A 12,011-nucleotide genomic window follows, 5' to 3' on the forward strand; every position below is an offset into this window, starting at 1 on the left:
ACGTGCGCTCCGCCCTCGCCCCGCCCCCTATGAGCAGTGTCCAACGAGAGAGTGTTTTGGCCCCGTCCCGCTTCAACCTGATTGGCTGAGGCTGCGGACGAAGTCGGAAACAGAGGCCGATCCACCAGCGAGACACACAGGTAGAACGGTCTTGAGGAGCTCGAGGAAGGTGGGAAGTGGGAGGACAGTGCTTCATCGAGCTAGGCATGTTGGAGGTCCCCAGCCTGTTTGCCACTGCCAGCTCACTTACTTTGGCGGGTTAGACTGAGGCTGCTCTGAGACCTGACCCCCTGACTTTGGGATTCTTTTTGAATCCTGCCTTTCTGTAGAGATTTTTAAGCATATGGGGATTGCGCGGGAAAAGGCATGACCACCTGTTCCCTCTCCGGACTGGAAGCGCCCACCCTCGGCACTGTGTTCTCTTACTTCCTTTTGACAGCAACCTGGTGAGCCAGGTGGGGCCTTCACCCTTACAGATGAGGAAACTGAGGCCAGTTACTTGCCATCACTCAGCTAGTTGCGTTGCTTCCAGATGACTCTGGAGAAGTTTCCTAGATTTGTCAAAGGAGAGGTGTATAGCCATTAGGCAACCCGGTCCCACTAAAACAAGTCCCACAACTAGCCTTCTTTGGCTACCTAGTTGCCTCTGCAAGCAACCATTTAGTGGTATTCAAACCGTCAAGGATCTGACCTTTCTGGACAGCATTCCACCTAACAGCCAAGTCACTTTGCATGTACTAATCCCTAGGAAGGAAGCCCCTTCCTTTACCTAGGTAACTCTGATTGTCTCAGTTCAAAGCTCACCTCCCCACAGGTCTTCCTGGTACTTTAGGTCACCCTAGTTACCTGCCTCTGCCTGCACTGGCCCAGGTGCATACAGGCCAGGTCCTGCTCTGCTGCTATCAAGTATATGCCTGCTCCACTTACCTTCTTTCAGTTTTTCCAGTTTCTAGTTGAACCCACCCTGGCCAGCTCCTATCCCCAGCGGTTGGGAACAGCCTAGTCCCTGCTTCATGCAATTTAGGGGAGGTGGTAAGGAAGCAACTGTATTACAGATGGTGGAGGGCAGAGGGCCTGTCTTTTATTCTGTATGGCATCCCTGAGCCAGGAACAAAGCAATGAGTGGTCAGTCAGGTGTGTCTGTAGTCCCTCCAGGACATGCCACTTACTCTGAATCTGTGGTTCCAAGGTGAACCCCATCCTGTAGAAGCCAGGAGTGGGGTGGAGGAACCCTATGAAGCAGCAGCATTGCACTTGTACTCCTGAGGAAGAGTGCCTTCCAAAGCCAATGTCCTTTCAGCACAGTTACGAGCGACTTTCACAGACCCTTCAACATGCATCTTTCCCAATCATCCTGTAACCCAGGCCAGGTGAAGGATGCCTCCTGGCGTCCCACAGCCTGTGTTCCCACCATCCTCTCCAGGTGTCAAGGCATCCATCAAACAGGGTTGCCATAAACTGGGTCAGGTTAATCTTTGCATTCCCTTTACCAGCTGGGAGCAGATTGGAACGGTTCACAAGTGTTGGAAAGAAAAAGGGACAGGAGAGAGGGGACACCCCAGTGAGCGAGAGAGTGCAAGATCCTTTGCACTCCCCCACCCTCCACCAGACACCAGGTCGGGATCCAGGGCAGGGCCAGCTTTACTGGTTTGGGGTGGGGATGGGGAAGGGACCTGCAGAAGCACCGTCTATAGCCTCCAGGGCAACTGAAAGTCCTCGGGTTCCAGCGGACTGCAATGGGTCGCCTCCACGTTTTTGAGGTGCTTGCGCGCCAGGAATAGCGCGAGCTGCCGCCGCCGCCGCGGGCTCAGACCCTGGCCCACTAGCCAGGGGAAGGCTAGCCCATGCGACCCCCAGGTCTCCTCGTCCTCCTGCTGGTCCTCGCAGCGCGTGAGGTAGGAGCGCAGCAGGGATAGGCACCACTCGTCGTCCACGCGGTAGCGCGTATAGAAGGCGGCCTCTTGCGCCAGGCTGCCGGCGCGCAGCCAGCGGGTCACGATAGCGAGGCCCTCGCGCGCCATCACAGCGGGGTAGCGGTGCTGCAGCAGGCGCAGGAGCAGCTCGTTGCCGCGGTTGCCCTCCACGACGCCCGACGGCAGGGGGCGCAGGTGGCCCGAGGTGCTAACCACGTCGTCCTGTGTGCGCCGGAGCAGCAGCACCGGCCCAGGGTAGCGACACAGCTGCTCCGCCACGTTGAGATTGAAGTGCTCACGCACCGTGCGCACCACCAGTCCTTTCCAGCTGTGGGGCATGACCTTCAGCGCCAGCGGCACGAGATCGTCGAAGGTGGCATCAAGCACAAGTGCGCCCAGCTCCGGGTACGTCATGGTGGCCCACGTGGCCGTGAAGCCGCCAATAGACCAGCCATAGACCACCACGTGTGTGGGCGGGAAGTGCAGGCGGTGCAGCGCGTACTTGACAACCACGTCCATGGCATTGGCATCATGCTGAGGGAACGGCGCGCCCGTGCTGCCCCCGAAGCCCGGGTGGTTCCAGCCCAGCACCGAGTAGCCGGCCTCCAGCGGCGCCGATAGGCAGCCCATTTCGTAGAAGCCGGCGTTGCCCTCGCAGCAGATGACCAGGCGCAGGCCTCGGCCATGGCTGCCCGGGTGCTGGCGGCGGTCCATGAACATGGTGTCGATCTCGTTGCCGTCACAGGCCACCAGCTTGGCGCGCCGGCCGCGGTAGCGCTCCACCAGGCGCTCCTGGCCTTGCTGCAGCAGCGGCAGCAGCGCACGCGTCATCAGGAACATGGAGCCGGGGTACACAAGCCAACGGCCCAGCGAGTGGGCCAGCGCGTAGCTGGCGAGCTGGCTGGGCAGCTCGCGGATCTGCTGCAGGAGGCACTGCGCCTGGCTGCGCGCCGCGCGCGGCGGCCGAACCAGCGAGTCCTCGCCCAGCGCTGCGCCCCTCAGTAGCCACACGCCCGCAGCGGCCGCAGCGCACGTCAGCGCGCGGTGACTGCTGCCGCTCCCGGCGGCGGCGCGCACGTCATCCCAGCGGAAGTCCACCGGCCAGCCGCGGAAGTTGTAGGTGTAGTTGGCTGTCAGGTAGATCTTGAACACGTGCACCAGCGCTTTCACGAAGCAGACCACGCACATGGACACGAGGCCTTGAGTGCTGACCGAGCCCTAAGACCCAGTCGCCGGCCCGGGGTCGCTGTGGCGGTGGGAGGCCCAGGCCCGGCCCAGCGGGCGGCGGCAGGGGTGGGCGCGCCCTAGGCCGCCTCAGGACATGTCTTTTTGGGGCTTGGCCCTCGTGGCTTTTGTGACCTGGGCCTGCCGGGGCCCAGGGGAGTCGGCCTCTGCCTGCCTCGGGCCAGCTTTGTGAGTCACCGTTGCCTGGGGAGAGACCCGTGATGGGCGCACAAAGGGTTCGAAGGCGTGGTGGACCCCTGCCCCCCGCCCCCCAGGACACAGCCTCAGGACCTTGGCGTGGCCACACCCTCAACAGGCCTTCTCTGACCCGAATCCCGAGGTTTCATTAGCCTCTCACCTAAGGGCAAGCCCACCTCCACCCAAGCCTGAACAGCGCCCCCGCCCCTTCCTCCCTGACTATAGGTGGACATGGGTCTCACTGAGAAAAATGCAGGGCCGCCCACCAGCTTGAACCAGCTTGCGGTGGGAACCACCCGCCCACCTTCGAAGGTACCCACCCTGCTGGGAGAGGGACCAGAGGCAGGAGGAAGCAGCCCTGGGGATCAGGCTGTCAGTCTGAAAAGGCTGCATGGGCCCCAGCTGCCCCATAAGCAAGGTGAGGGAGAGGGGAGTGGGTTGGGGGAGCAGTTCTCTGCCCAGCACTCCAGGGGCAGGGGCAAAGCTCAGGAAGTCCCTGGGGGAGCAGTGGAGGCTGGCTGCTGGGGCTCTTTGCTCACTGCCTGCACCCCAGCCCTCCGCACCTTCTTTCCCAGGAAGGGGTGAGTGCAGGCTGGAAACCCCCGCCTGTTCTGCATCCTCTTTCCACTGGAGCCTGCAGAGGCAATGACCTTCTCCAGGTGGGTCCTTCCTGGCCAGTGTTCCTCATTTTGAGCCCCCGGTTGAGCCTTCCTCCCCCAGAAACCACCCCACAAGCTGTCCCTTCCTCTTTTCTGGAGGGCTTTATTGGGTTCTCTTTTCTGTCCTGCACCAGTGAGAGCTGGTCCACCTGAAGAGGGCGAGACAGAGTCCCCGTGGGCAGGGAGGCAGGGAAGAGCCAGGCTCCAGGGGTGCCTTCAACAGTTGCATGGACCTAAAACCCAGCCCACTCCTTGGAACCCAGGAGGCCCAGAGCCCAGACCTCTGGGGAGGGGCTCCAGGCCCAAGTTCACTCTGCTTTAATGCTCTGTGCAGCTGAGTTGGAGGCATTACTGGCCCAGTGAGCCCCACCTGGCTTGGAAGCAGAGCTGAGGATCACTGCTGTCCTTTGGGGTTTGTGGGCAGGAGGGGTCAATGGGCAGTGAGTGAGCTGAGAGGGTTGAATGTCCATCCTCCACTCCCATTGCCAGGTAAAATACAGAAAACCCAGTTAAAGTTCAATTTCAAGCAAACAACCAAAGCTTTCTGAGTATAAGTATGTCCTAAACATTGCATGGAACATATTCATATGAAAATATTGCTTATCTGAAGTTCAACTCTAACTGGATATCCTGTTTTTTTGCTAAATCTGGAAACTCTACCCCCAGGACGCCTCCCCCCAGGCTCTGAGGTCCAGATCTTCCTGATCATCCAGCTCCTATCCCACTCTGGGGTATTTCACTCATCAGTTAGGTCCTGAGACCTGAGAGGGTGGCCCAGGGTCCATTGTCCCCCTGGGCAAGGGCTCCGCTCCTATTCCTTGTGCCCCATAACCACCTCGCCTCTCTCCTGCGTCTTGGGTGGCAGCAGGGGCAGTGGGGGAACCTGGGTCAGGTGATGGGCAGAGCTGTCTAGGGGGGTGGGTGATCCTGGCCGTCCTGAGCTGTCCACCCGGACCGGAGGTCAGAGGTAGAGATGGGACCTTGAGGAGGATGTGAGCATTTCCTCTCCTAGGAACCTCTTTCATAAACTCATATCATAGCATGGTGGGTGGGGGGACAGTGCAGACTCAGAGGCTCCAGATTCATCTTGTGAGCCCTCAGGAGCGACCCCAGTAGCAGACCAGAGGCCCTGTGGCGTCCTCAGTCCGAGTCCCGGCAGACACAGGATGCAGTGGGGTGTACTGCAAGATGGTCCTGCAAAGACAGGTGGGGTGCGGAGGAGCAGCGCCCTTCTGGGGGCAGCCTCCCATCTTGGTTGGAAGTAGAGGCTTTCCTTTGGCCAGGCCCACCTGCCTGCCCTTGGCTCCCCTGGAGGAGCAGGAAGCTCAGAGGAGAGGGAGCAGCCAGAGACTGGATTCTAGGGGGCAGAGGTGAGCAGGCTGGAGCTGCTGACCCCGCCCCCAGAGCCCTTAACCTGTGTCTGGCCTGAGCCCTGACCCCCAGCCCAGCCCCAGCCCACGGGAGCCCAAATGCCCCAGAACCACCAGCTCTGTTGAGACAGGAAGGCACATGACAAGAAAGGAGCCCTTCTCCAGCTGTCTCCTCTCCAGGAGACCCCACTAGACTGGACCAGCTATAGCCACAGTGGCCTCTTGTGTCCCAGTTGCTCAGGGAAGGTGGAGTTGTGAACCCAGCAGTGTTCACCCAGCAGTGGCCCAGAGGCCACCCAGCAGTGTCCACCAGGCGACATCTGAGCATGCACTCTCCCCCACCCCCTCAGCCTGGGTTGGCTGGGCTCTCTGACCTCTGGCCTCCGCCATGCAGGGCTCCCGCCCTCCCCCGCTGAGCAGGGCTCCCTCCTGGCCAGTTCTGCTCAGCTTCCCCAGAGGCCCTGATATAGGCTGCCAACCTCAGGGAAGGAAGGAAGGAGAGAGAGAAAACCAGTCCCAGAGGCTGGAGCGGCGGGGGTGGAATCAGCCCTCACAGGGGCATCCAGGCTCTGAGGCAGCACTGTCCTTGGGAAAGCTACCGCTGCCCCGCAGGAGGGGAGCTGAGTCTGCACAAACGCCTCTGCTCAGGAAATGGGGTGCAGGGAAGGTGGGGGGTGGCTGGGAGCCTGAGGCCAGGAGGGGACGCTTCCTGGCGGATGCGGGGTCAGAGGAGGGCGGAAATGGCCAAGACAGCTGCTGAACATCTGGAGTCACAGAGTTACCGGCGCCCTCACGGATGGCGGGGTTTGGGGGGAGCCGTGCACGCCCACACCCTCTCCTGCCTTCCTGCAGGTCTTAGCTTCCCTTCCCACTGCCCCCCTGTCAGGGTAAAGAAGCCACCCCTGGGGGCTGCACTGTGCACAGGCCACACATAGCCTGGCTCCCGAGATGGTCCCCAGGGTCCCCTGCACAACTAGGAATGTCACCTCACACTCCAGGTACAGTATCACTGCTGGCTGGGAGCCCCTGGAGGTGGGCTCATCCTTGCCAATGCTGCAGCCTGCCCACAGGCTTTGATGTAAGGTGCCGGCTACACGATGTTATCCACAGTGTCACATGGGCTCCCTGCCATGAGTCATGCAGGGCACAGGAAAGGTAACAGTCCTTACCAGTCTCCTCTCTGGTACCCAGAGACCATAACCTTCTCTTCTTGCCCACAGACATGCCCACCCACAGGCCTGGCTAGTGGGGTATTTTATCATGTGCCCGTTGCTGGGCAGTTGGCCTTTCTCATGAGCATCACTGCATGCCTGCAGATGCCAGCAGCCACTCCTCCCCACAGGAGACACTAATGCCCCAGTGCTCCCTCTGCTGGTGGGGACCCAGGTTTCCAGATCTTTCCCTTCAGACATGGCTGCCAGCAGCACCCTTGCCCAGGACCCTGCCTCTCAGGGCTTCTTCACCACACCAGAATCCTAACAGTGTGCCTTGGGGTGGCCCATGCCTCGGGGGATGCCAGATTGCTTTTCCAAAAGCTTGTGCTGGCCTGAGTCATGTAGGGAGCTCCCCAGCATGGCCAGGAGTGTGGTGGTTCAGTATTTGCCAGTCTGTGTATCTATAAGTTTAATGAATGTTGACTGATCCTGACCAGCTGACCAGGCACCAGGAGCCATTCCATCAGTCAGGCAATCCAGCCCTGCTTTTTGCCCGCTGTCCCTGGGAGGCCCCTCACCTGTGGGACCAACCCCCAGACTGGCCAGCCTCTCTCATGGTGGCCAGATGGAAACCATGGCCTGGATCTCAGCCAGCCGTGGCTCTGGCAAGGGGAGATTATGCAGGTTGTGGGTGATGGAAAGAATGGGGTACAAGGCAGGTTTTGGGGGTTGGGTGGTACGTTTTCAGCATGGGCCCCTGAAAACCAGTGGTGGTGGCGGGAAAGGGGAGTGGAGGGCCTGAGATGGCGCCTCATCCACTTGCCTCAGGCGCCTCCCCAGCTGGAGCCCTGGTCCCCACCCATAGAGTCCCTCCTGAGGACTCAGACTCCGTGGTGGGGCGGGCCCAGATCCTCAGAGGGCACAGAAGTTGCCTCTCCTTCCTGGTTCCTCCACACAGAACTATCAACAGTTTTCTCCCGGTGGTGAGACAGAATGGGGGCGGTATCTCTAAAGGGGTGGCCCAGGCAGAGGTCCTTGAGAACTGGAGGGAGCTGGAGTCTCCACCCCAGCACTGGTCACCTCTTCCTGCTGCCCCAGGGGTGTGGCAGTTCCTCTTTGGAAACTGTTACTGGGAAGCCCCCATTCCACCCCCAGCAGCATCCTGGGTCTCAGCAGTCACCCCAAGAGTCAAGAAGCTGGAAGGGTGGTGGGAGGGGTGGGGTCTCAGGAGCTGAGCCCTCAGCTCTCCTCTGAAGAGCAGGAGACAGCCTGGGCATGGAGAGGGTAGGGGTAGCCATCCTTAGGCCTAAGGGTGGCCTTAGGCCATCCTTCCTGGGGTGTGGGTCTCCCACCTGCCTGAATGGGTGGGCTGAAGCAGACTTCTGCTTAGGCCAGGTGTCAGGGCTGGGGGCTCGCTAGTGGGGTTCCTTCATGAGCCCTCCACTACAGCCCAGATGGAGGAGGAGGGGAAGAGTCTGGAGACTGGGGGAGGGGCACAAATCCAGTCCAGAGTGGGCAGGACCCTGCAAGGCCCCCGAGGACACTGGATGGGGTCTCCGCAAGGGTCCGCTCAGTCTGTCTGGGCACACGGCAGGGGGAGGGGGCTGTTCTTGGGCTGCACTGCTGGGAGCGGCTGGAGCGGATCTAGGTTACAGCCCTCTCGGCTCCTTCTAAGTCTCTTGTGCAGATTAAAAATGGCAACTGTCCTGGAGCTGACCCCAGGGGACCCTGGAAGTTTCCTCCCCCACTTGCGCACAGGCACTCTCTGTTCTCAAAGTCTGCTGCTCCCGGCTGTGGCTCCCCCACCCCTCTCACTTCTCGGGTCCCTGGGGAGCTGGCTCGAGGTCAAGCCCACCGCAGCCCGGCCAGCCCACCTCCGTGGAGGGTGGGGGCAGGGCTGCTCCAGGGCCCAGACAGGCAAGCCCTTCTTCCCTCTGTCCCCTCCCCTCCCAGCTGCCCCCGCTTCAGGCAGGAAAGTGGGGCGAGAAGGGAGGGGTGACTGGGGAGAAAGGAAAGGCTGTCCACCGCATCCCCTCAGCTCAGTCAGGGCCCTGAGGAGTCCAGGAGAGGTGCCCCCAACTTTGGTTCCTGAGGTTTCTCTAGGGGGGGCTGCACTCCAGGGTGAGCCCACTTGGACCCCACACACAACATACACCACCAGGGCATCTCCACCCCAGGCATCCAGGCCCCAGGACAGGATCTGGGGCCAGGAGAGTGTCTGGGCCTTTACCCCGAGCCCACCCAGGAAGGCAGTGGGATGGGGAGGACACAGAAGCAGAGGGGCCCCTTATTCCCCCTTCCTGTCCCCCGCCCCCCCCTCACACCGCCTGTCCTGGGGATATAACCGCAGGGCTGCCCACCCAGCACTTTGAAGCTGCTGGAGCAGGACTCGGCTGCTCCTGCGCCCGGCCCGCCCCTCCGGCTGGGCTGCGTGGGAGCCGGGAGTGACCACAGGGCCGCCGGTGGCCTTTGAAGTGCTGGGGCGAGGCTGCAGGAAGTGGGCGGTAGCCCACCCAGGTCCTGGGCACCCCCCACCAGAGGACTGTAGCCCCTGCCTATGGGGCCCAACACTAGCCACCTGGGTTGCCAAGATGTACGCTGGTGACTTGGGGAGTTGGGGGCCAAGGAAGGGAGGGGCTGCCAAGCTGCCACCTCCCCAGCCTCTGGCGCCCAGCCCCCATTTTGCCCAGGCTCCCTGGGGGAAGTGATGGGGCCAGGATTGGTCCTGCTCCCTGAGCTAAAAATAGCGGGGCTTGGGCTGGGTGGAAACCCCCCTGGCGGGGGAGGAAGGAGCAGGGCCACAGGGCTGGGGCCTCAGGGAGTGAGACTGGGCAGGAAATGCCCGGGCACCCTCCATGGCAAAGCCCCCTGGAAAGTCCGAGGCAGTGCCTGGGACCCGCGCGGGCTGGAGTCTCTCAAATCCCTTGGGCTGTGATGACCGATGTCTGGGCCTTGCCTGGTGTCCTGCCTTGGATTCCAGGAGGCCCAGAGGAAGCTAGTTCTTCCTCCTCAGTCACCTCCTGTGTGCCTGATGATGAACTGAATCACTGGCCTCCAATCCCCCCTCACTTTCTCAACAGGGACTATTCACAAAGGGTCTGCTACAAAGTGGCTGGGGACAGGGCGGTCTACCTCTGCCCCCAGCGTGCTTGCTGGGGAGAAGTAAGGGCTTAGTGTGAAGAAGGGCTTTCAGCAGGGAACACCCAGTGGTCGCCCACCTGGAGTGGGAAGGGCAGGAGAGTGGGCAGGCGCTGAGACCAGGAAAGTGGCGAGTTCACTGTGAGTTAGACTGTGGTGCGGAGGCCTGGCCTTGGGAGGGGCTTAGGGCTGAAGGGAACTTGGCATCTTGGAGGAATAAAAGTGAGACCAGTGTGGCTGGAACCCAGGAGCAAGAGCAGAAATGAGGACAGGAAAGGGGGAGGGAGATCATGTAGGGTGTGGTTGACTGTGGAGAGGGGTTTGAGAGGAAGCCACTACTCAGAAGCCAATGAGAGTGTCTAGGGGACACTCAGCAGGAATGTTCCAGACTCAGGAACATTTCTGAGTGGTTACTGCTTTGCGGAGGAGGCCTGGAGGCAGGCTTGGGGCTCAAGCTGGAGGAAGGTTCCAGAAGGCAGGGAGGCCAGCAAGGAGGGTGGGGAGTAGGCAGGGCATAGTGGCCTGGGAGGAATGTAGGCAGACCAGGTGTGTCCAGGGTCTGCTGGTGGATTCTCTGGTAGAGAGCAGCCGCTTAGGTGAAAGCAAGGAGAGAGAGAAGCCAGGAGAGGATGGGGATGCTAACACTTGTGGTATGTTTGAGAGAAAATATGAAATCCAAATAGGATAAGACAGAAGCCAAAGAGAAGGGAGGCCGAGTGTTTGGGAGAAAAGAGGGTTGCTCCTAGGAGGTGAGATGTCACAGCTGTGGGCAGTCTGGGTGCAGCCATATTGGGAGCCAGTAGGAAGAATCGCTTCAGGATGGGTGTGCATTTGCCTGACAGCCTGCTCCAAGGTGTGACTCTGGCACGGGGGACTGGTGGCCTTGGAGGTGAGGAGGAGGAGACATTCGAAGAGGGACATTGCATCTCCAAGGAGGGTAAAGGAAGCATTCTAAGCATCACCACCTCCATCAGCACCAGCAGTCTGTCACTCTCCCCAACTGGTCACCTCCATCCCCATCATCACCTCCACCACCTTCAAAGCCATCATCTCTTCCCATCAGCATCACCAAACCCACTATTCCGGGCACCACCATTACTGCTTCATTCACTCACATGATGGACAAATACCCGTGGCGAATACAGTCTTGGCACAGAATTGCACTGGGCTCTGATCATGGCAGTGAGCAACACAGGAGACATCTCTCCCCCTGGGGAGCTCACAGCCTGGTGGGGTAGAGCAAAAACAGACACATACAAAGATTTAGAAAACCAGCATCAGAAGGATCCTGCAATCCCACTCCTGGGCATTTACCCCAAAGCAATGCAACATGCTCACACTTAGGGCTGTCTTCAGATTCATAGCAGCATCAGTCACTTGCCCCACACTGGAAAACCCCAAATGTCTGTCAGCTGGTGAATGGAAAGAGGAGTGGATGGCTGATGCACAGAACGAGAAAGGAGCCAGGTCCAGAAGACCCCTTCCTTCTTGGCTTTGTTTATGTGAAATCCCAGAAAAGACAAAACTACAGTGACAGCAGATCGGTGGTGGGCAGCGCTGGTAGGGGCAGAGTGAGCACCAAGAGGCTGAGCTGTTGCTGCTGATGGGAATGTTCTATACTGTAATAGTGCGGGTGGTTGGTTACATGATAAGTTTGTCAAAACTCATCAAATTGTACATTTCATATGGGGGAATATCATTGTATGTAAATTATACTCCAATAAAGCCTAATTTTTTACAAAGAGGTAAAGACTGAGTTGAATCAGAATCAAGGGAACCTAAGGCAGGTGATAGGGAAGGCGCCAAGGGCAGGGATGGTAAGAGCTGCTTTTGGTCTTGGCTCCTTGGCAGAGGGGTCGTTCCTCTTGGGTCCTGAGCGAAGTCCCATTGGTGATTTTAATTCAGTGGAGCAGAAGCAGATCCAGACTCAAACTGTGTGTTGACGGGACTCTTCTTCATAGACTGTTTTACCTGCTTCCCACCCAAGGAACCAGAACCAGCTGGCAGGTGCGTCAGGGAATGGCCAGCCAGCACTTATGTTGGACTCACCCTAGCCAGCCTGGATGTGGTGACTTCCTAGGACCCTCAGCTCCCAGACCAATGGACTGCCAGCCACGGGCTGATGGTGCCAGTTTGGGGGCCATACTCTGTTGCTTTGCTGTAGGAGGGGGAGGGGTGCAGGGGTCTCTGTGGCCTTCACCCCAGCTCAACTGTCTATGAGCTTCTTGTCCTGGGATGGGTCAGCGTGAAATCTGGCCTCTAGGGCAGTGGGCCCCAGATTCATCTGGAGGAGTCGGTTCCTCCATGGGGGTGGGCTCCCCACAGTGCAAGTAACAGTGCCCCCAGGCCTGCTCC

The 12,011-nt window shown here is 59.7% G+C and overlaps 1 protein-coding gene across 1 annotated transcript; it reads right to left on the bottom strand.

Annotated features, from left to right (window-relative positions):
• Nucleotides 1-10: 10 nt before the first annotated feature.
• ABHD16B (abhydrolase domain containing 16B) lies at nt 11-8,946 on the bottom strand. The gene has a single exon (XM_015099772.4). The coding sequence runs from the start codon at nt 3,099-3,101 to the stop codon at nt 1,689-1,691; it is 1,413 nt and encodes a 470-aa protein (XP_014955258.2). The 5' UTR covers nt 3,102-8,946; the 3' UTR covers nt 11-1,688.
• Between the last annotated feature and the right edge of the window lie 3,065 nt (nt 8,947-12,011).

Source organism: Ovis aries, chromosome 13 (assembly GCF_016772045.2).
Source record: "Ovis aries strain OAR_USU_Benz2616 breed Rambouillet chromosome 13, ARS-UI_Ramb_v3.0, whole genome shotgun sequence".
Lineage (NCBI taxonomy): Eukaryota > Metazoa > Chordata > Mammalia > Artiodactyla > Bovidae > Ovis > Ovis aries.